General features: G+C 44.8%; 1 protein-coding gene across 2 annotated transcripts; it reads left to right on the forward strand.

Annotated features, from left to right (window-relative positions):
* Positions 1-4312: 4312 nt before the first annotated feature.
* On the forward strand, positions 4313-23179 carry LOC102462072 (alpha-1-acid glycoprotein-like). 2 transcript variants are annotated; one of them, XM_006136320.4, is made up of 6 exons: positions 4321-4491; positions 9357-9499; positions 11018-11091; positions 11919-12020; positions 18098-18198; positions 22781-23179. In XM_006136320.4, exons 1-6 carry the CDS (start codon positions 4378-4380, stop codon positions 22853-22855), a joined length of 609 nt encoding a protein of 202 aa, XP_006136382.1. In that variant the 5' UTR covers positions 4321-4377; the 3' UTR covers positions 22856-23179. The 2 variants fall into 2 exon arrangements, with proteins under 2 accessions (XP_089629090.1, XP_006136382.1); XM_089772964.1 differs by lacking the exon at positions 18098-18198 and having other exon boundaries at positions 4313-4491.
* The last annotated feature ends 242 nt before the right edge of the window (positions 23180-23421 follow it).

The raw sequence follows: 23421 nt of genomic DNA on the forward strand, positions 1-23421 counted from the left end.
CCAGGGCTACGTCTACACTGGCATGATTTTCCAGAAATGCTTTTAACGGAAAAGTTTTCCGTTAAAAGCATTTTCGGAAAAGCGCGTCTAGATTGGCAGGACGCTTTTCTGCAAAAGCACTTTTTGTGGAAAAGCGTCCGTAGCCAATCTAGACGCGCTTTTCTGCAAAAAAGACCCGATCGTCATTTTCGCGATCGGGGCTTTTTTGTGGAAAACACTACTGTGCTGTCTACACTGGCCCTTTTCCGGAACAGTTTTCTGGAAAAAGACTTTTGCCCGAACGGGAGCAGCATAGTTTTTCCGGAAAAGCACTGATGATTTTACATTAGATCATCAGTGCTTTTCCGGAAATTCAATCAGCCAGTGTAGACAGCTGGCAAGTTTTTCCGGAAAAGCGGCCAGTGTAGACACAGCCTAAATCTCACCATAATAGAAAACACAACATTCAATTCGATTAATCAAAATCACTTGCCCCAGTTTGGAAAGTTCTTTAAGTGTGTATAGCACAAAGCTGCCCCTCCAAGTTGATTTCTCCTCTCCTTTCCCTTCAGGTTACTTCCTCTGCTACAAAGAAAGGAAAAGAAAGCAGCTCTCACTAGTCTTTTCCCCAGACTTCATTTGCCCCATGCACTTGCTTTCGAAACTGTTAATTCTTGGGTGTGAACAGTACAAAATTTGTACATTAGAGCTAAGTTTTGGTCCAGCTACCTACTGTACCTTGTGGTTTTGCCATGACTTCCTCAACCATTCAGTTAAGTTTGGGAATATGCATGGTCTGGGGCAAAATGAGCTTCCATTCAGCTGGTAATAGCTAGCCGTACTGTAACTAAAGCTCAATGAATGCATAAATCAGATTGGATTTCCCCCAGCAACTATCTCATTTTCTCCTCCAGGAACAGAGCTGGATTTAAAACTAGAGTTCAGCAAAGTTCTTTCTGGAAGTTAGCACTCTGGTTCCTGGAAGAAAGTTAAACATTGCAGCTTTAAACTGTGATTTGGTACTACTTTGCAAGAATTCCCATCAACATGGGTGACTTTCTGTTAGATATCCCCTATCCTCCCTCCCAACCCTATGTTAAGTTTGAAGGGGGAATCATACCCAGAGGCAGCTGAGGAATTTTTGCTATAATTGCATAATGGAACTGATGGGAAACAGTTCCAGATAAACTTTGAAAGAGTGTCGAAAGAAGCACAGACGTGGAGGAGCTGATTATGTCTGATTCAAGTCAGCCATTAGTCAGTCACAGAATGCTAGTGTTCAGGAATGAAACATTTAGTTTTCATCAGTGAGGACAAAGACAATTAGCCCCACATACAGCTATGTAGCCCCCAGCCAATCATCAGATTCTAGACCACCAAACAAAAGGATACAAAGCATAAGGATTAAAAACAATTAGCTCAATCTGAAGATAGAGGAGTCATAAAAATAAAAAAGAGTCCATTCACATTACACTACCAGTTCCTCTGCCTTATGTACACAGTCGGTGTTTGACAAGGAGGCCTCTGTCCCCCAAGGACCATCTCTAACACATGATCTAAGATGATTAAGAAATAGCTCAGTAAGGGGAGAGCGATTATTAGGAGCTAGAGAAATAACAGAGGGAGGACAGGCAGGCTGTAAAGGCCATTTCGAGGGCTAGTGCAGTAGTTGAACAGTGAATCCAGCAAGTCAATCCTAAATCTCAAGAGATTAATGCTGAAATGAACAAAAGCAATGAATAGAAGCAGCACAAGACAAGTCCTCTCGAAGGGCTCCACTACTACAGTTAGGGGTTCCAGCGTAAGAACCTAGATGAAAAGACATGTTGGATAAAAGGCCAAACTCTTCTCTCCTCCTCACTAGGTCGACCCTGTTCAAGTCACTGGAATTATACTGGCATAATGGAAGATCTAGTTTGGCATTGCAAACTATAAGCCAGAGAGCTTCAAACAAAGGGATTTATTTTTACGAGTGGCAGCATCCTCCATTTCTCACTGTGAGCAAGACTTAGCACCTTCCTGGAAATGGTTTCCTTTGTCGTCCTGCACAGAGCTTAACCACGCTGTCAGCCAGTTTATAAGCTATGTGATGAATAAGCCAATGCTCCATTATATGAAAGTTCCCTATGGATTTTAGTCTGCTCTAGCTACAGCCTCAGCATAGCCCTTTGATTCAGACGCAAAGGTACCAGCCTGTTAGAGTGCCACTTTGAGGCTTCTTTAGTCAAATATACATAGCATGTGATTCCAGCACAAAACAGGTGACACACACTGAATTTCTACACCCAACAGGTGTGCTCAGAATGCTGCTTTAGGAAGGGAGAATAGTTTTGTGGTTCAGGCACTGGACTGGGACTTGGAAAAAGTGGGTTCAGTTCCTATTCTACCACATCTTTCATTTGTGGCCTTAGGAAGGGAGAATTCAACTGAGGCAAGTTACTTAATTTCTTTAACTCCCTGATCTGTCTTAGACTATAAACCACTTTAGAATAGAAACCATCCTACACCAGGGCTGTGTCTAGACAGGCAAGTTTTCCGTAAAAGCAGATGCTTTTGTGGAAAAACTTGCCAGCGGTCTACACTGGCCGCTTGAATTTCCGCAAGAACACTGACGATCTCATGTAAGAAATCAGTGCTTCTTGCGGAAATACTATTCTGCTCCCATTCGGGCAAAAGTTCTTTTGTGCAAAAGCTTTTGCACAAAAGGGCCAGTGTAAACAGCTCAGATCTGTTTTGCACACAAAAGCCCCGATCGCAAAAATGGCGATCGGGGCTTTTTTGCGGAAAAGCATCCATGCCAGTGTAGATGCTCTTTTCCGCAAATGCTTTTAATGGAAAACTTTTCCATTAAAAGCATTTGTGGAAAATCATGCCAGTCTAGAAGTAGCCCAGATGTAATGACTAGCATAACAGAGCCTCAATTTCACTTGCAGCCTTTAGCTGTGGTGTAATAAAAATCATGATTTCACATCTGACATAGCAGAAATGAAGCCAACAAAACCTAGCATGGCTCACCTCAAATGCCTGAAGATCAATTAGTCACTGATAGAGAAACATCTGACAGATACATTCAAAGCAGCATCTCGGAAAATAAATGTGAAAATACCCATGGGTGCATCTAGACAGCAGTGGTATTTTGGGATACTTTTGGTATGCTGAAATAGCAGTTTCTGGGTTGTGACAGCTCTCCCATTATATCAAAATTACTTTCAAAATAATGGGCGCTCTATTCTGATGTCCCTGTAAACCACGAGGATTAAGGGATGTTTCAGAAGAAGTTATTTTGAAATTAACTCGAACTAAGCTACGCAATTTGCGTAGCTCAAATTGCATAGCTTATTTTGAGCTAAGGAAAAAAACAACAAATGGTCTGGTAGCACTTTATAGACTAACAAAACATGTAGATGATATCGTGAGCTTTCGTGGGCACAGCCCACTTCTTCAGATGACCAGTCTGAAGAAGTGGGCTGTGCCCACGAAAGCTCACGATATCATCTACATGTTTTGTTAATCTATAAAGTGCTACCAGACTATTTGTTGTTTTTTTTCTGTAACAGACTAACTCGGCCACCCCCTGAAGCTTTTGAGCTAAGGATGGAGGATAGATGTACTCCATCAGTCTAGGTAGAAAAGAGAATGGTAAAGATAAGCTGAACAAAAACATATGAAAAGAGGGATGAATAGATAAAAGCTTGCCCACTATTAACAAATTCAGATTTATTTAATACTGAAAGGTTACTTAAAGGAATATGGACAGTTACTGGTGTAAACTAGATAAGCCCTTAAGAAGTGACAATAGTCTGCCATCAACAGGGAATAAGGAAGCAACAGCATAGAAGTTGAACCCATTATACCTTATTAGCAAGTAGGCACAGCCCATAATTATAACTGGGGTGGGAAAGGAGATCAGTGGGGCAAGTTTTCCATTAATCGTGTAGCAAGTTGCTGAACTCCATTTCAATTCATCCCATTTACGCCTGCTTTTATAAAGTGCTATGTGTGAATATTTGTGAAACTAGTGTTGTCTGTATAAATGTTCAAGGGACATTAAATTGATGCAAACAGAAAAAATAATGGCAAATCATTTTGTCGGTAGCTCTATTTATTTTTACATTATGAACTAAGGAAAAGCCTGTCAACATACCCCCATAAACTAAAAACTATGGTTCTAAAATGAACTTAGCCTTGACTCGGACGTTTAGCAGAACAACACCTCTCATTGCTTCATCATTAAGCAAACAGAACATTAACCAAGTCAAATCTGAGTAGCCAGCAGATTCCTGGATGCGGAGGTACATTTGGGAAATCTGAGGTGAGGAGCCATGAATGTCTATAAATACAGATGCCTGTGCTGATATGAGAGCTTGATTCCACTGCTTCTCACTTCCCTGCAAAATCATGCTACTGGCCTGCATTGCTGCTGTTCTTGGTTTAGCACATCTCCTTACTGCTAAACCCCTGGACTGTGAGCCTCTAGTTCCAGAAACTATTGACAATGCTACAATGGCCAAGGTAAGAAGTGCCCTTGGAAGGGCCTCTACTTCTGATGTCTGTTCTAGATGAGGGCCTTCAGAGGTTCATTAAGGACCTGTCCCAGACTAGCGCACAGGCAATACATGCAAGCAATGGAAACATTTAGTAAAATTAAGCCATATAGTTGAGCTTTTAATCTTGCAAACTGAGTAGTATTTATACCCAGCAGTATCCCCTGAAATATAAACTACTGAAGGGCGACTGGGCAAGAGCATGGAGTTCTCCGCAGATTTTATTCTACGACCTGCAATACAAGTAATAGACCCGTGAGGGAACCCTTAGAAATTAGAGGGAAAAGTCCTGCCAGAGTACCTCATTGTCAGGATTGGTCAAGTCAGGAGTGGTCCCTGTGATGGGGCGTCTGCCCCACACTGGTCCTTTAAGGACTAAAAACCCAGCCCTGGGAGCGGGCTTGAGCTCTGGAGCAAGAGGCTGCAGCAGAAAGCAGCCAATTAGGGCCCAGCCGGGGCTGCATAAATGAGGCTCCTGGAGAGAGGACACAGACACACTCTTGCTCTGGTTGGGAAGCAGGAGGCACCTTGGCTTTCAGGGAAGCTGAAGGTTGCCTGAGGGTATTTCTACACTACAGAGGGTTTTTTTTGGCAAAACAGACATATTTCTCGGAAAAAAAACCCTCACAATCGCGTTCTTTCGAAAGAAAATCGAAAGAACAAAGGGGTTTAGCCGACATTTAAACCTCTTTCTACAAGGAAGAAGCTACTGTGTGGACTAGGGATGTAATAGTGCAGTCAATTAACTGAGTACCCAATAAACAAAAGCGTATAGGTTAATGCTATAGACTATACACATTTCTCCCCCACCCACACCCTTTGCCAGTAAATTTTTTACAGGCTGGCCAGCCCCGGCTTGCACTGGGTCCTGGACCTACCCGCTGCTGCAGCTCTGCATTTAAAGTGTATTAGGAGCCAGGCAGGCAGGCAGCCTGGCTCAGTTGCAGCTTGCGCTGGGTCCAGGAGCTCAGACCCCACCCCGCCCCAGATAGGGGCTGTCTGAGGACTATAGAATAGTCGACTAGCTGAGAAGAATTCATGAGGTTAATCAACTATTCAATTAACTGATATTTAACATCCCTAGTGTGGACCCAAACCCTGAAAGTAGACAGGGTTGCCAGGTGTCTGGTTTTCTACCGGACAGTCCGGTTTTTGGGCCCTCTGTCTGGTAAAAAAATCCAGAAAATACCAGCCAGGTGCAATGTCCAGTATTTCCTGGTTTTATGGCGGGGCGCCAGATGGAAGCCTGGCGGGGGTGGGTGGAGTGACTGGGAGGCGGGGTGCGATCGGTGCTGGGAGCCCTGGTTGGTGTGAGGAGGAGGAGGGGCAGCCTGGTCCATGCGCCTGCGCGCTGGTCAAGCACGTGGTGGAGCCGCAACCGGACTGACTAGCATGGGATGGGAGCACCCTGAGATCTGCCTTATCTGACCCCCTCCTAGCCGGCCGGTTGGTTGATTCACCCCAATTTCTCCTCCCAGTCTTCCCCGGCCAGTCCCCCCATTGCCAGTGCTGCCTCCCGCTGGCCGGTTCCTGCTCTGGATCTTCCCCCGCCAGCCCCGCTTCCAGCGGCCAGTTCTCCCCTCCTCCTCCGGAGCTCCCCCAGCCAGCTCCGCCCCTGCTGGCCGCCCCTCCCCCCCGATATCCCACGGCCAGGCCTGTTCTGCCCAACCCTCCCCCCCCATCGACCAGCCCTGCATCCCGTCGCCCCCGCCACCATCTCGCCCGGCCAGCCCCGTTGCCTCCCCCCCCCCCCCGCCAGCACTGCTCCCCTTCTGGCCTGTCCCTCTCCTGCCTCCCCCCATGAAGCGTGTCCGGTATTTTTTTTTAATGTCTACCTGGTAACCCTGAAAATAGAAGGTACAGAAGAGTCTGGCCTGTGTGGGCAGCTGGAGGCAGCAGAGACGGCCTGCCTCCAAGCAGAAGCGAATGTGATAGACATGGCCAGAGAGTACGAAGCTTTGGTGGAGCAGAATGTATGTCTACAGGGGCAAGTGAAAGAGGAGGTGACGAAGCAAGTGGCTCTGGAGGGCACCTGCAGCTGGTGCAAGCTAGGAAACCCTCTTGCCCCTAGGGGGTCATGATTTTAAGGAGGGGATATGGGTGACGAGGCATCTCCCCTGCACTGGCCCTTTAAAGGTTAAAACCCAGCCCTGGGAAAGGGGTGGAGTTGTGGAGCCAGCAGCTGAGGCCACTATGAGCCAATTAGGGCCCAGCTGAGGGCTGTATAAAAAAAGGTGCCCTTCACCCCCCTCCCCTTTACAGTTGGTCGGCCTGGTCCCTGTGGAACATTTTCTAGTGCCTTCCCCACCTCATTCTAAACATCCCAGGCAACAGGGATGTCAGAAATATGGGCCTCTTCCTCAAAAAATAACTTTGAAACTTTAGGGTCCTCAGCATCCTTGTCATGCCACTTATTTTATTGGAGATTTTTCTCTCTGAGGTGATCCCAGATCAATGTTAAGGCTGTGAAGGGAGTGCCACAGCGGCAGCTAAAATCAGCGTTTACAATCTAGAAACTCAGGTGCAGGGCTGGCCTCTGCAGCTATAGGAGGAAAATAAAGCCAAGTATAAACCGAGCTGCCCTCCTTTCCCATTCTATGAGCCACTCACAGCTGTTGGCTTTTCAGCTTGGCTCTTGCAGATGAAGGATGCCTGCAGGGCAGCTGCTCCTGTCTTTATAGGGCTCATGAAGAAGCTCCACAAGAAGGCGCTAGGGGATTCTTCTATTTATCTCATATGATGCTAGCAGTTCCAGCCATATTTTGTTAGAGCCCCCTCTCCTCTTGTGCCATGTGCTGCCACTGTCGCGCCTTTTTCCTGTTCATTTTCTTTTACATGTCTCCACTGCTTAATCTGTGCCAGGGCTCAGCCCTCTGGGCTTGCCACAGAGCCCCGCCTGAGCCTTGGCAATCTCCTTCATCGCAAATTAACCCCCGCACACCTCCTTCCCTGGCTGCCATTTGGTCTTTTGCCCTTTGGCTGTGTCCTTGCTTCCTTTTGATCTTATTCTTCGTTCACCTGTTTTTCCCCAACTTGTCTCCTTACCCTGCTCCCATAGCTCTGATTCTCCTTCCCTACTTCATCAGTCAGCAGAAGACGCATTTTGCTAATGGGAGCGAGGGAAGGGCATAGCTGCCACCAGGGCCATCCCGAGGGGACCATGGGGGCTGGGGCAGTCATCCCAGTGCCCCAGGTGCTGGTTCTGGATCAACCCCCCACTACAGGCCCTGCCTTGCCTCCGCTCCACCCCTTCCAAAAACCCTGCTCCTGCCCATGCCCTTCATACCTCTCTTCCAAGCAACATGTCCTGGGGGATTATGGAGCCTGGCATGGAAGCAGCAGGGGTCACCTCCTCCATACTCATTGTGGCGGTGAGAGCTGGAGTGGCCCAGGAACCTGCTCCACCCATCATACCACCCTCTCCTAGTTCACTGTGCCCCCGCTTCTCCACAGCAGTGAGAAGTGGAGCACCCTGGAACCAAAGCAAGCGCGCTGCTTTCCACCACCATGGAGAAGCCGTGCACAGTGGGCCAGGAGAGGATAGCTTGGTGGAGCAGAGCCAGCTCCCAGGCTGCTCCAGCTCCTGCCACCCGTGTGGTGAGTGGGGGGGCAACCCCTCTTGTCACCCCCATAATTCCCTGGTCCATCCCATCCATACAACAGTTAGGTGGCTATCATGGGGTCTGGGGGTTCCTGCCCTGATTCCTCCTATGCCATCCAGTGCAGCGCTAAGTGCCATGGGAGCAAAGGAGAGGAATTTAGCACAGAAAGCTAAGCCTGAACCTCTGAGCCGATCACACAGGCAGCTACATCACGTGGGGTAGTAGGGAGGGAAAGAGGAAGACCATCCTTTTTGCTAGTGAATGAGATGGTATGTTTATTCCATTGGATGGGATTGTATCAGGCATCTTGCAGCTTTCCTCATCCACTGCGTTCCCTCCCTTCAGGCATGTGGTCAAGCACAACCCCTCCCCCCAAGTTTGAAAACAAAAACACTCACACACACCCCTAAAATACTCACCATCATTTTGGGAAGAATGGGTAGCAGGGTTCTTGGGTCACATCCATGGCATAGAGAATTGCACAGACGGTTTAGATGACATAAAGAGCACGTTGTGGCTTTTCAACCCCTTGATCCTCTTCCAAGGGAAGCTTTAGTTCCACCAGGTAAGATGGCTCCGACAGGGAGCCATGTTAGTCTGTAACTGAAAAAACTGAAAAACAAGGAATGGTCCTGCAAAACCATAGAGACTAACAAAACATGTAGATGGTATCATGAGCTTTTGTGGGCACAGCCCACTTCGGGTACGTTTATACTTGCAATGAGGAGTAACAGTTAATTCAAGGGAAGGGTTTTGGATTGGACTACTGCATCTATACACGGCAAGTTAATTCGGGCTATTGGCTTTTTAAAATGGCAGCCGGCCACGACTATGCTAATCAAGCATGGGATATTTAAATCCTGCGCTTCATTAGCAACGTCAGTATGCTTCATTTGATTCCCTAGTTCAAACTAGAAGGCAAGTGTAGACATACCCTTCTTCAGATGAATGAAGAGGCTATTACCACCAGCTGTGAGAAAACACAGAGTAACAGACAATCTGCCACAAAACTTACTGCCACAAAACAATAGGTCTACTTAAGTTGTAAGTTCAGAAGAGAGGCCATTCCCCTCTGTGTCCGTACCATGACTTGTACCAAGTGGGCCCTGATCCTGACTGAGACCAAATACACAATATAATACAAATAAATACATAATTACACATACACATCCTGAGGCTTATAGGGCCTCCTAACAATTTGTTTTTGTTTCTCCCCTCCTCCTCTTCACAGCTGCTGGGCAAGTGGTTCTACATTGGTGGGGCCTCAAATCATCCACGCACCGTACAAGAGCTGGAATCGATAACGAACGCTTATTTCTTCCTCTACCCTAGCAGCCAGCAAGACACATTCCTCGTCACAGAAGTCATGAGATTGTAAGAGCATTAACACAGGCCTTACTGACAACAACGTGATCCCTTACTCAGGGATAATATTTACACTAACATTTCCCTCCATAGAGCCAGGTTACGAGGAACTATCACTAATGAAACAGAATGTGTAAAGACTTTCTTACAGTGTGACTCTTAACTGTGGGTCTGTCTACACTTGCACTTGATCCACAAAACTTTTGTCATTCACAGGCGTTGACCCCTCCCCTCCATGAACGACAATGTTTTGCTGCGGCAAGTGAAAAGTGAAAGTGTGAATGCTGCTGCCAGCAGGAGCACTCTCCTGCCAACAAAGCGAACCCCTCCCCCATAGGAGTATGGGAGTTGACAGACTTGCTGGGCCCCTGGGCAAAGGAGAGGGCTCAGTGCTCCACGAAGGGAGGGGCCTCAGGTGGAAGGGGGGCTGAAGACAGATAGCCCTCAGCGTCGCCCAGAGCACATGGCACCCCAGCTCACCCTCTCAGAACTGCCCAGCCTGTGGCCCTTTGAATCGCTGGGACCCGTGTCAACCGTCCCCTTTGCCTCCTCCTCAGTGGGCCTGTGTAGGGGCAGAAGTAAATAGGATTCACACAAGCTTTTAATGACAAAGCTGCATAGTGTAGACATACCCTGAGCTTGAAGGTCCCTGACACACAACTTGGATCATATGGCTATTCCATGCTTATCAAGACCACTACCAGGAGCCTCCCTCTGCAGCCTTCCCTAACTCCATCTCTTCCTCTTAGGCCAGGGGTGGGCAAAAGGGCCTCCGCAGGCTGGATCCAGTGGATCTGGCCTGCAGAAGCCCTGCCGCTCCCCCATCCCCAGGCCAATTAGGGCCTGGGGACGGGGGAGTGCATGAAGCCTCCTCTGGCTCTGCCAGGAGCATGTGGCACTCTTAAGCGTCATGCACTGCTCACAGGGCTGGGGCAGAGCAAAGAAGGCTTTGCATGCTCCTCTGCCCCCAGACCATAATTGGCCTAGGGGCAGGGGAGCGCGGGAAGTCTCCTCTCACCCCAGGGGCATGGGCACCTTGGGAGAATGGGGGGGGAAGGCACTCCCTGACCCCCAGACCAATCATTGTCTGGGGGTGGGGAACCCAGAAGTATCTTGACCCCACCCCTTCAAAATTTTCCAAAGTGGCCTCCCAGCAAAAAATTATTGCCCACCCCTATTTTAGGTCTACCCATTCAGAGGAGTCCCTGATCTTCAGGACAGCAGGCTCCACTGTTGCCTCACAGAGAACCTGTGGCCTGCATTGTATGTGTTATGCACTAGGGTTAAAATCAAGGCTGTCAATCCTGCATCAAATCCTATTCTCATACACACAAAGTGCTACTCGGGAACTGAAGGGTGGGATCAGCAACTCTTAGAATCCTCTCAGATTGACCTCACTAGATAGTGTGCTAATGCAATATACTTACAGAAAGATGGTGTGAGGAGCTGTGCTTGATAGAGGCCTGGTTAACAGCAGCATTTAACTTAGCCATAGAGCATCAGCCAGATTACTCTCTTCCCCTTTAGGAAGGACAAGTGTGTGGTGGACAACTCCAGTTACATTTCAGTCACCCAGAACAATTTGACTATGATCAAGCCAGGTAAGAATCCAGAGGTGCTCTGAAAGAAAGCAGAAATGTATCACATCAGGAAGGGTGGATTGGGTTGGGGTTGGAGAGGTTGGAAGGTTTCTCCCCTACATTTCTACCACACTTTTATCTGGTCCCACTCAGAGCAGTGGCTTGAACAAGAGGGCTGTGTCTACATTGGCAAGATTTTGCGCAAAAGCAATTGCTTTTGCGCAAAATCTTGCCGCCTGTCTACACTGGCCGCGAGTATTTGCACAAGAACACTGACGTTCTAATGTACAAAATCGGTGCTTCTTGCGCAAATACTCTGATGCTCCCGCTCAGGAATAAGCTCTCTTGCGCAAGAGGCCAGTGTAGACAGGCAACGTTAATTTCTTGCACAAGAAAGCCCGATGGCTAAAATGGAGCGTCTACACTGGCATGGATGCTTTGCGCAAAAGCACATGCCAGTGTAGATGCTCTCTTACACAAATACTTTTAACAGAAAAACTCTTCCGTTAAAAGTATTTGCGCAAAATCTTGCCAGTGTAGACGTAGCCGAGGATTCCTCTGTGCAATAAACACACAGAACTGCCAATGCTGATCATTTTGCTGCCAGCTAACACTAATTTCTCGGGGGGGGAAGAGGGGTTATGTAGGAAGGAGCGAACACAGCCACATTGGTCTGCCAAGCCATATTTAAACACCAGTTTACATCTTTATGAGCTGAACTCTTGCACCTATACACAGTGCTACCAAATCACAATATAGTCAAATGCCCTTACAGGTTTATATTACATATCTTCTAAGTATTGGAGTACCGAATACTCTAACCATTCCTCATATTTGTTCTCCTGAAGGGTCAAACGAAAGTTCTGTAGCACAACTTATCAAGAGCAGCTTCAAAGACATTATGACACTATACCACGTTGGTGAGAACCACAAAGGATTATCAACCTCTGGTAAGTAAACCACATCTCAGCAGCAGTCAGGGTATCGCAGGCTAACTATGTCCTTATGTAGCCCCAGTCACAACAGCGCCTCATCATCTCACAAATAGTAATGAAGTTATCTTCACAAACCCCCTGTGAAACAGAGCAGTTTAATTATCTCTGTTTTACAGGGGAGGAACTGAGGCACAGAGTAAATTAAGTGCCAAGGCTAATAGCACACAAGAAGAGCCCAGGACTGAATGCAGGCCTCTCAAGAACCAGTGCCCTAAACTACAAGATCACCCTTCTTTCTGATCCCCCACTTGAAAAGAAACTGCCTGACTAGAGAAAGAGAGGCAGGGATAGGGCACGACAATTAAATAGCTGCCTTGTCTGGTCTGGGTAAGAACTATGGCTGGCTATAGTTCTTTTGAACATAAGAACAGCAATACTGGGTCACACCAAAGGTCCAGTCTTCCAACAGCGGCCAATGCCTGATGTCCCAGAGGGAGTGAACAGAACAGGGAATCATTACACGATCCCTTGCCTGTCATGCATTTCCAGCCTCTGGCAAACAGAAGCAAGGGACACCCGTCCTACCCATCCTGGCTAATAGCCATTGATGGACCTAACCTCCATGAATTTATCTAGTTTTTTTCTAAATCCTGTTAAAGTTCTGTTCTTCACAATATCCTCTGTCAAGGAGTTCTACAGGTTGATTGTGTTCTACATGAAGATAAACTTATTTTTGTTTGTTTTAAACCTGCTCGCTCTTAATTTCATTTGGTAACCCCTAGTTATGTTATGGGAACAAGTAAATAACTTTTCCTTATTCACTTTTTCCACACCAATCATGATTTTATAGACCTCTATCATATCCCCCCTTAGGCTATGTCTATACTGGAGCCTTCTTGCGTAAAAGCATATGCAAATGAAGCATGGCATGGAATATTGCCAAGCTTCATTTGCATAATTAATGAGCAGCCATTTTTGGACAAGAGGCTTTTGCACAGAAAGCTGTGTAGATAGCTCCTTTTTGCGCAAAAACCCCTCTTGCACAAGAGCCATTCTTCCTCAAAAAATGAGAAAGAATGGCTCTTGCACAAAAGCCTCTTGTGCAAAAATGGCTACTCATTAATTATGCAAATGAAGTGTGGTGATATTCCATGCCATGCTTAATTTGCATATGCTTTCTGCAAGAAGGCTACAATATAGACGTAGCCCCAGTCTCCTGTCTTCTAAACTGAAAAGTCCCAGTCTTTTTAATCTAACCCATTCCAAACGCCTAATCATTTTGATTGCCCTTTTCTGTACCTTTTGCAATGCCAATATATCTTTTTTGAGATGAGGAGACCATATCTGTATGCAGTATTCAGGATGTGGGCATACCATTGTTTTATACAGAGGCAATAAGATATTCTCTGTCTTATTCTCTATCCCTTTTTTAATTATTCCTAACATTGTTTGCTTTTTTGAACTATCATCAGTGACTCCAAGATCCCCATCTTAAGTAGTTATAGCTAAATGAGTCCATATGGGTACATCTACACAGTAACATTATTTCAAAATAACTAGCGTTATTAGAAATAACTTAGTCCACGTCTACACAGCAGGCAGTTATTTTGAAATGTCAAAATACTGTCAAGCTGGAGGACTTCTTACTTGGGCTCCTGTAACCCTCATTGTACGAGGAGTAAGGGAAGTCAGAGGACGAGTACTCTATTTCGAAATAGGTGCTGTGTAGATGCTCCCAATTTCAAAATAAGCTACACAATAGACCTAGTTCAATTCGCATAGTTAAGTTAAGTTAAGCCTTGCTATGTAGATGCACCCCACCATTTTAGTTGCAGGTTTATATTACATTTCTCCTGAGGTTTGGATTGAATATTCTAACCAACCCTCACACCTGTTTTTCTGAAGGATCAAACAAAAGTTCTATAGCACAATTTATCATATGGTTGGGTTTATTTTTTCCAATGTGCATTACTTTACATTTATCAACATTAAATTTAATTGGCCATTTTGTTGCCCAATCACTTAGTTTTGTGAAATCTTTCTAAGGCTCTTCACAGTCTGCTTTGGTCTTAGTTATCTTGAGCAGTTTACTATCATCTGCAAATTTTGCCACATCACTGTTTAACTATTTCTCTAGATAATTTATAAATAGGTTGAATAGGATTGGTCCCAGTAAGGACATTAGGGGACACCTCTAGTTACCACTCTCCATTCTGAAAACTTATAATTTATTCCTACCCTTTTTTTCCTGTCTTGTAACCAGTTATCAATCCATGAGACCTTCCCTCTTATTCCATGACAACTTACTTTACTTAAAAGCCTTTGGTGAGAGACCTTGTCAAAGGCTTTCTGGAAATCTAAGTACACTATATCCACTGGATCTCCTTTGTCCACATGTTTGTTGACATTCCCCCCCCCCCCCCCCCAAAGAACTCTAGTACATTAGTAAGGCATGATTTCCCTTTGCAGAAACCATGTTGACTTTTCCCCCAAAATTATGCTCTTCTATATGTCTGACAATTTTAGACTTTACTATTGTTTCAACTAATTTGCCCAGTACTGATGTTAGATTTACCAACCTGTAATTGCAAGGGTCACCTCTAGAGCCCTTTTTAAATATTGGTATCACATTAACTATGTTCCAATCATTAGGTTCAGAAGCTGATTTAAAGGATAGGTCACAAATCACAGTTAATAGTTCCACAGCTTCACATTTGCGTTCTTTCAGAACTTTTGGGTGAATGCTATCTGGTCCCGGTGACTTGTTACTGTTAAGTTTATCACTTGGTTCCAAAACCTCCTCTAATGACACTTCAGTCTGGGACAGTTCCTCAGATTTGTCACCTGAAAAGAATAGATCAGGTTTGGGAATCTCCCTAACATCCTCAGCCATGCAGACCAAAGCAAAGACTTCATCATCTTTGAGTGTTCCTTTAGCATCTCTATCGTCCAGGGGCCTATTAGTTTTTTAGCAGGCTTCCTGCTTCTGATGTGTAGTAAGTTGAGGGTCTATAACACAAAATCAGCAGGCCTGAAATCTAGCGAGCAAGACTTTGGCTCAGTGAAACTGCAAACAAGAAAGAGGCATGGCTAAAGAGAAATAGTACAAGCCAAGCAAGATCAAGCATAAAGAATGCCAAAAGGTGCCAGGCACAGGCTGTGAGCACATTCCAGAAGGGTTGTAACAGAACATCTCACTAATGAACATCTTCGTACCAGCACTCAGTAGGGATGTTAAATATCAGTTAATTGAATAGTCGATTAACCTCATGAATTCTTATCAGCTAGTTGACTATTCTATAGTCCTCAGGAAGCCCCTGTCCAGGGTGAGGAGGGGTTTGAGCTCCTGAACCCGGCACAAGCCGGAACTGAGACTGTCCGCTTGGCTCCTAATACACTTTAAATGCAGAGCTACAGTGCAGGTAGGTCCAGGACCCAGTGCAAGCCGGGACTGATCTGGGCTGCTGGCCAGCCTGCTACAAAATTTTCTGGCAAGGTTTGTTGCAGAGGGAAATGCATGTAGTCTATAGCATTAACCTATATGCTTTTGATTATCAGTTAATCAGTTAATCAGCTATACTATTACATCCCTAGACCACACCCCACAAATAACATACATTCCACGCCAGGTCCAGGACTGGATCTAAATTGACAGCATGATGGATAGTAATGGAAAACCCCCTGGAGTGAGGTAAGGGACGGTAACTAGCTAATAGAGGGTGGCAACCTGATACGTCAGGAGTGATATGTAGCTTGTTTGTACCTTGTATAAAAGTGCACCCCAAAGGGTGATTGTTGACTGACTGGGGGGGGAGTTAAAATCCAAAGCATTTTGTTGGGTTTTAGTCCATTGTCACAGCATACATAGACTCTCAGAATATGAAAACTGGAAGGGACCTTGAGAAATCAAATCTAGTCCACTGCTTTCAGGGCAGGATCAAGTACCATATAGATCATTCCTGATAGATGTCTATCCAACCTGCTCTTAAATATCTCCAGTGATAGCACTTCCACAACCTCCCTAGGCAATTTGTTCCAGTTTTTAACCATTCTGACAGTTAGGAAGTTTTTCCTAATGTCCAACCTAAACCTCCCTTGCTTCAGTTTAGCCCCATTGTTTCTTCTCCTATCATCAAAGACCAAGGAGAACAAGGTCCTTCATGTGACACCATTTTAGATACCTAAAAACCGCTATTGTGTCACTTGTCAGTCTTCTCTTTTCCAAACAAAACAAGCCCAAGTCCTTCAGCCTTGTCTCATTGCTCATGTTTTCTAGACCTTTAATCATTTTTGTTGCTCTTCTCTAGACCTTCTCCAGTTTCTCCACATCTTTCTTGAAATGTGGTACACAGAACTGGACACAATACTCCAACTGAGGCCTAATCAGTGCAGAGTAGAGTGGAAGAATGACTTCTGGTGTCTTGCTCACAACACTCCTGTTGATACATCCCAGAATCATGTTTGGTTTTTTTTGCAACAATGTCACACGGTTGACTCATATTTAGTTTGTGCTCCACTATGACCCATAGACCCTTTTCTGCAGTGCTTTTTCCTAAACAATCACTTCCCATTTTATATGTGTGAAATGGATTGTTCCTTCCTAAGTCGAGTACTTTGTCCTTATTAAACTTCATTCTATTTACCTCAGACCATTTTTCCATAAGGCATAGTGGTGCAGCAGCGAGTCTGTTCGCCGACAATTATTATTGTATGTTGCTTGGCAATAAACCTACTTGGGTGCACTCAATCCTTAACTGATTAGTGGTCTCTGGGGGCTCTCGGGAGTCTGTTGTGTTAACTAATTATGCATGGTTAATGTGCTAGACAGGGGAGCACATGCACACTTACACACAGCTGAAAGTTTATCATCATTGATGGAGTAGAGGACCCGTCAAGAACCCATTGGGAAAACCACAAGCATGACTGATGACACAATGTACTTAAAAAACATTTTACTATTACTTTTTGAGTGTTTGGCTAGCTTTTCTTCAATTTCCTTTTTGGCTTTTCTTATTATATTTTTATACTTAATTTGACAGAGTTTATGCTCCTTTCTATTGTCCTAAATCTATAGGATTTAACTTCCACTTTTTAAATTATGTCTTTTTATCTCTCGCTGCTTCTTTTACTTGGTTGCTAAGCCAAAGTGGCAATTTTTTGGTTCCCTTACTGTGTTTTTTAATTTGGGGTATACATTTAAGTTAGGCCTCTATTCCTCTGTCTTTCAAAAGTTTCCATGCAGCTTGCAAGGATTTTATTTTTTTCACTGTACCTTTTAATTTCTGTTTAACTAACCTCATTATTGTGTAGTTCCCCTTTCTGAAATTAAATGCCACAGTGTTGGGCTGCTAAAGTGTTTTTCCCAGCACAAGGATGTTACATTTTATTACATTATGGTCACTATTTCCAAGTGGTCCAAACAATGTAGATGCTTAACAATTATCTAGGTCCTACAATAAGAACATTGTAGCCAGGAGGGTAAATATTTAAAGTCTCAGAACCAGTCTTGATTTTAGGGATACCCCATAACTCTTCCCAGTAGGGAAGACAGACACTTTGGACCCCAGGGCTAGGTGTGGGGGGACCGGATATGTGCCGGGCCAAAGGTAGAAGGGGCAGGACTGACAGTAGTCAGCCCTTAGCACTGCCCAGACCATGGCACCCCCTCCACAAACCCTTAGAGCTGCACGGAGTGGTGCTCCAGTGGCAACTCAAAGAGGCCTGGACTCCAGCCAGGAGGTATCTCCCAGTATCAGGGCAACTGCCCTTTTGCCCCTGCCCTCCATGGGTTGGCCTGATTCTTCTCATCTCCCACTGGAGACGGGCTGACCAAATAAGTCTCTTCTGCTCCCTCCAATACCCAACAACACCAATAGGAGAAATGGAGGGTTCCAGCAAAGAATATGAAGGGGATTCAGCTCCCTTAGCTCAATGAGCATAGGTACATGCTACTGGAGTAGGTGATCTGAGTATTAGCCTTTGTTGCTGTGAAAGCCTCAGACAGACCAAAGATACAATGCAGCCACTACACCTTCTAAAACCAACTCTGCCAAATGATTTTCTGCAATTTAACATTTTATCTTTAAAAACAGCCCGGGCCCAAAACATGAGCACAGAGCAACTAGAAGAATTTGAAACTCAAGTGGCATGCCTTGGATTGAAGAAAGAAGAAACGTTCTATACGAACACAAAGGTAAAGATCAATGTAGGATTCCTATGGCAGTTATCAAGCCACCTTTAGTGCTTCAGAACCACCCTGAAATGAGCCGGGATCATAAGAACATAAGAACGGCCATACTGGGTCAGGCCAAAGGTCCATCTAGCCCAGTGTCCTGTCTGCTGATAGTGGCCAGCACCAGGTGCCTCAGAGAGGATGGACCGAAGACAATGATCAAGCAATTTGTCTCCTGCCATCCTTCTCCAGCCTCTGACGAACAGAGGCCAGGGACACCATTTCTATCCCCTGGCTAATAGCCTTTTATGGACCTAACCTCCATGAAATTATCTAGCTTCTCTTTAAACTGTTATAGCCTAGCCTCACAGCCTCCTCTGGCAAGGAGTTCCACAGGTTGACTACATGCTGTGTGAAGAACTTTCTTTTATTAGTTTTAAACCTGCTACCCATTAATTTCATATGGTGTCCTCTAGTTCTTCTATTATGGGAACTAATAAATAACTTTCCTTTATCCGCCCTCTCCATACCACTCATGATTGTATATACCTCTATCATATCCCTCCTCAGTCTCCTCTTTTCTAAACTGAAAAGTCCCAGTTGCTTTAACCTCTCTTCATTTGGGACCCATTTCAAACCCCTAATCATTTTAGTTGCCCTTTTCTGAACCCTTTCCAAGGCCAAAATATCTTTTTTGAGGTGAGGAGACCACATCTGTACACAGTATTCAAGATGTGGGTGTACCATAGTTTTATACAGGGGCAGTAAGATATTCTGGGTCTTGTTTTCTATCCCTTTCTTAATAATTCCTAGCATCCTATTTGCCTTTTTGATCAAATTAAGTGTTCAAACCTCATCCCTGAAAAGTGGCTTAAAAAAAATTTAAGTAACCCAGAGCAAACCTCAATATCTGACATGCTTAGGAGTATGAACTAGACCATGATATGGTGTAATTAATGGGCTCATGAGCCATCCACTGCCTTTTAATTGATGGAATCAAAACTGCTCAACTCTTTACTATAAAGTAGGGCCCTACCAAATTCATGGCCCTGAAAAATACGTCACCTGAAACCTGGTCTTTTGTGTATTTTTACCATATGTTATATAGATTTCACCACTGTTTCTCAAATTGGGTATCCTGATCCAAAGGGCAGTTGCAGGGGGTCACAACATTATTTGAGGGGGTCGCAGTACTGCCAGCCTTACTGAATTGCTGCCTTTAGAGCTGGGCAGCTGGAGAGAGGTGGCCTGCCATGCAGTCCTTATTTTTGCACAGTTGCTGGAGCTGACTTTGCCTTCAGAGCTAGGCTCCTGGCCAGCAGCTGCCACTCTTCAGCAGAGCAGAAGTAAGGGTAGCAGTACCACAACCACCCACAATAGTCTTACAACCTCCTGCAAACCCTTTTATGGGTTAGGATCCTTATAGTTACAACACCATGAAATTTCAGATTTAAATAGCTGAAATCTTGATTATATTTAAAATACCCAAACCATGAAATTGACAATGGGTTGTGAATTTGGTAGGGCCTTAGCTATAGGACATGTACTAGTAACCCAGTGGAGACTTTCCAGTAGCTCCAGGTGAGCAGGAGGTTCTAAGTTAGCTGACCTTGTGAAATGGCAAGTGTGCACCATAGGGACAACCATGAAGATTGGACCAAAAGAAATCTGATGAAGTTCAACAAGGACAAGTGCAGAGTCCTGCACTTGGGACAGAAGAATCCCAAGATCTGCTACAGACTGAGGGCTAACTGGCAAAGCAGCAATTCTGGAGGAAAGAACCTGGATATTACTGTGGATGAGAAGCTGGATATGAGTCAACAGGGTGCTCTTGTAGCCAAAAAGACTAACAGCATAGGAGCATTTCCAGCAAATCTAGGGAAGTGATTATTCCCCTTTATTCAACACTGATGAGGCCACATCCAGTACTGGAGTATTGCATCCAATTCTGCCCCCACCACCTTTACAGAAAAGATGTGGATACATTGGAAAGAGTCCAGCAAAGGGAAACAAAAATGATAAGGGAGCTGGAGCACATGACTTATGAGGAGAGGCTGAGGGATTTGGGTTTATTTAGTCAACAGAAGAGAAGAGTGAGGAGAGATTTGGTATCAGTTTTCAACTATTTGAATGGAGATTCCAAAGAGGATGGAGAGAGGCTGTTCTCAGTGGTGACAGATGGCAGAACAAGAAGCAGTGGTCTCAAGTTGTGGTGGGGGAGGTCTAGGTTGGCTATTTAAAAAAACTGTTTCACTAGGAGGGCGGGGAAGCACTGGAATGGGTAATCCAGGGAAGTGGTGGAATCTCCATCCCTAGAGGTTTTTAAGTCCCTGCTTGACAAAGCCCTGGCTGGGATGATTTAGGTGAGATTGGTCCTGCTTTTAGCAGGGGTTTGGACTCATTGATCTCCTGAGGTCTCTTCCAGCCTTATGATTCTGTGAAGTTCCCCTAGTGGCCACAAATGTATTAACAGCAAATCTACTATATATTTGAGAGTACCTCTCTTTGTTTTTAAAAGTCTTGGGGGGGTAGCTGTGTTAGACTGTAATTTTAAAAACCATGAGTAGTCCTGTGGCACCTTAAAGACTAATATATATTATCATGAGATTTTGTGGGAAAACCACACTTCTTCAGATGAGATAAAGAAGCCCACAAAAGTTCATGATACCATATATATTTGTTAATCTCTAAAGCTGTGTCTACATTGGTATGATTTTGCGCAAAAGCAGCTGCTTTTGTGCAAAAACATGCGGCCTGTCTACACGGGCAGGGAGTTCTTGCTCAAGAACACTGATGTTCTAATGTGTGAAATCAACTGTTCTTGCACAAGAGGCCAGTGTAGACAGGCAACATCAATTTCTTGCGCAAGAAAGCCCAATGGCTAAAATGGCCATTGGAGCTTTCTTGTGCAAGAGAGTGTCTACACTGGCACGGATGCTTTTGCGCAAAAGCACATCACTTGCGCAAAGGCACATGCCAGTGTAGATGCTCTTTAGCACAAATACTTTAACACAAGAACTCTTGCATTAAAGAGTATTTGCGCAAGATCATGCCAATGTAGATGTATCTTAAGGTTCCACAGGACTAATTGTTTTCTTTGTGTTGATTTAACAACTCCTCCTAAATAGTAAGAGCTAGCACCACCAAATTCAGTGTACAGCTTCCTCTTATCATAACTTAAAGTAAGGTCAGGGTTTCATTGGGCCAGGAACATGGGATGTGCCTGGAATGGGATTGCTTCTCAGGAAACTATACAGACAAGAAACAAAATCACCTGTCAGGTACACTCCCTCCCCCATCTGGGATTGCCTCAGCCCCAACCCTTCTACCACCCTGGTGGCCTTTAGGCAGTGTGGAGTGGGAGGGGGTGAAGGTCTCCCTTCCCACTTCTATGGGAGCATTGCTGGCTGTTCTCCTTTGTCAGGGAGCAACGGGAAAGTGCAAAGTTTGCTGCATTCCTGATTGGCTGAGCAGCACAGGGGGCAGACAAACCTGGACCTTCCCCAGCCTGGGGACATGCACCCTCCCCCAGCAGAGCCCACTGGAGCTGCAGGGACTATGGAGAGGTGCTTTTCACCTGGTCCCAAGCTGCTGCAGTGAGAGAATACTGGGGTAATCCTCTCTCCCTGGGACAGCCTGCATACTGAATCCCTCAGCCCCAACCCCAGCCCAATGATTTCAATGAAGCCTGGACATTTTCATTTTATTTCCCAAAAAACAAAAAATACTTGAGTTAAGGACCCGAGTGATGCTGGGTAAATGTCCTAGTGTTATACATACCAGAAAAAATATAGGGTCAAACCTGGCTCCATGCCCATGCCTTAACAGGAATTAAACACAGAGAATTTTAACTGCATTGACTACTTTCCCCCCAAGAAACACAAGCGTCACAGTTACTGTAAGTCTGAAAGATGATGATCAGGTACCGGGCTGGTCTTAGGTTAGAGTCTTTCCCTTCCAAAGTACCTAATGCTTGGCTTCCTTGGGGAAGTACCAATAGACTCCACATTCACCATCCATTTCTTAATCCTCTCAAGTCTTTTGGAATTGTCAGGTTTAAACACCACAACAGTGAAAACTGGGTTTGCCAAACCCAGGGCCTGCAAGAACATTGAGCCAGTGTGCAGCAATAAAGGCCAGATACACACACACCCACTTCATGAGTGTTTTGTTCCCTCTGAGCAGCCAGCTCTTTCCAGTAGGTAATGATGGGCAATGCTTATCCCACCAAGGGATACTATGTTTTAATAGATTCTCTCTCCTCTCCCAATGAAGGGGTTTCACCTTTAATGTTCACCTCCATTGGCTTGCTTGACAGGTTATCTGCTGAGCAAATATTGCTCATATTCCTGAAGCAGAAATGAGATAAGAAATCCACACTGGCTGAAGCAATTTAACGCTTTAAATAGAGAAAACATACAGTTCTTGCTACAGAGCTGCTTGCCACAGGGGCTGCTGAAATCGACATTTTTTGGTGTGTTAGGCAGGAGGAATTTGGAAACCCACAAGAAAAAGTGCTTCTTTTGCTGTAAGAAAATCCTGTAATATTAAGAGCACATTTTACACACACACTGCTGATTTTCATCCTTGTTCATCTCTGCAGGATCTATGTCCAATGGAAGAAGAGAGAGACGACAAGAATCATTCAGTTGACATGTTAGAACCAGCTCTGGGGTAATTCATATTTCCATGGCAATGTTGCCCTCCACACTGGATATCAGTAGTTGTTAATTCTTGTTACATGTTTAGCCACTGAAGGATGTCCCCTTGTCATATCAGATCATGTGGTTTCTACGGCATAAAACTACTGACATTTTCATTTTCTGTATCTGCACCTCTAAATTTCTAAGCGCTCTCTTCAGGCATGCAGAGCTCAACAACTATTTTTTCTCAGCTCCTAATGCTCTTTTGCAAAGGAGACCCACACAATATGCTAGCCCCTAGAGACTTTACTTTTGTTCTTTCTTGCCAATTTAAAAATAAAGATAAATCTGACTAACAATCACTGTTCTGTGAATATGTCAAAAAACACAGATAGTCTTTTTTTAAACAGTAGAGATCTTGTACTGACATCTGCCCTTTCAAGCAACACTTACTATGCACCAAAATATTATACACACATCTTTAAATATTCTTTAAAACAATTGTAACATGGCTGAATGATTAAAAATATAAAACTTCTTCACCAAGTGGCATGACAACACTTTGTGAATGGGTATTAACTCATGATTTGTCCCTATCAAG

This window comes from Pelodiscus sinensis, chromosome 23, assembly GCF_052426305.1.
Source record: "Pelodiscus sinensis isolate ZL-2025 chromosome 23, ASM5242630v1, whole genome shotgun sequence".
Taxonomy (NCBI): Eukaryota; Metazoa; Chordata; order Testudines; family Trionychidae; genus Pelodiscus; species Pelodiscus sinensis.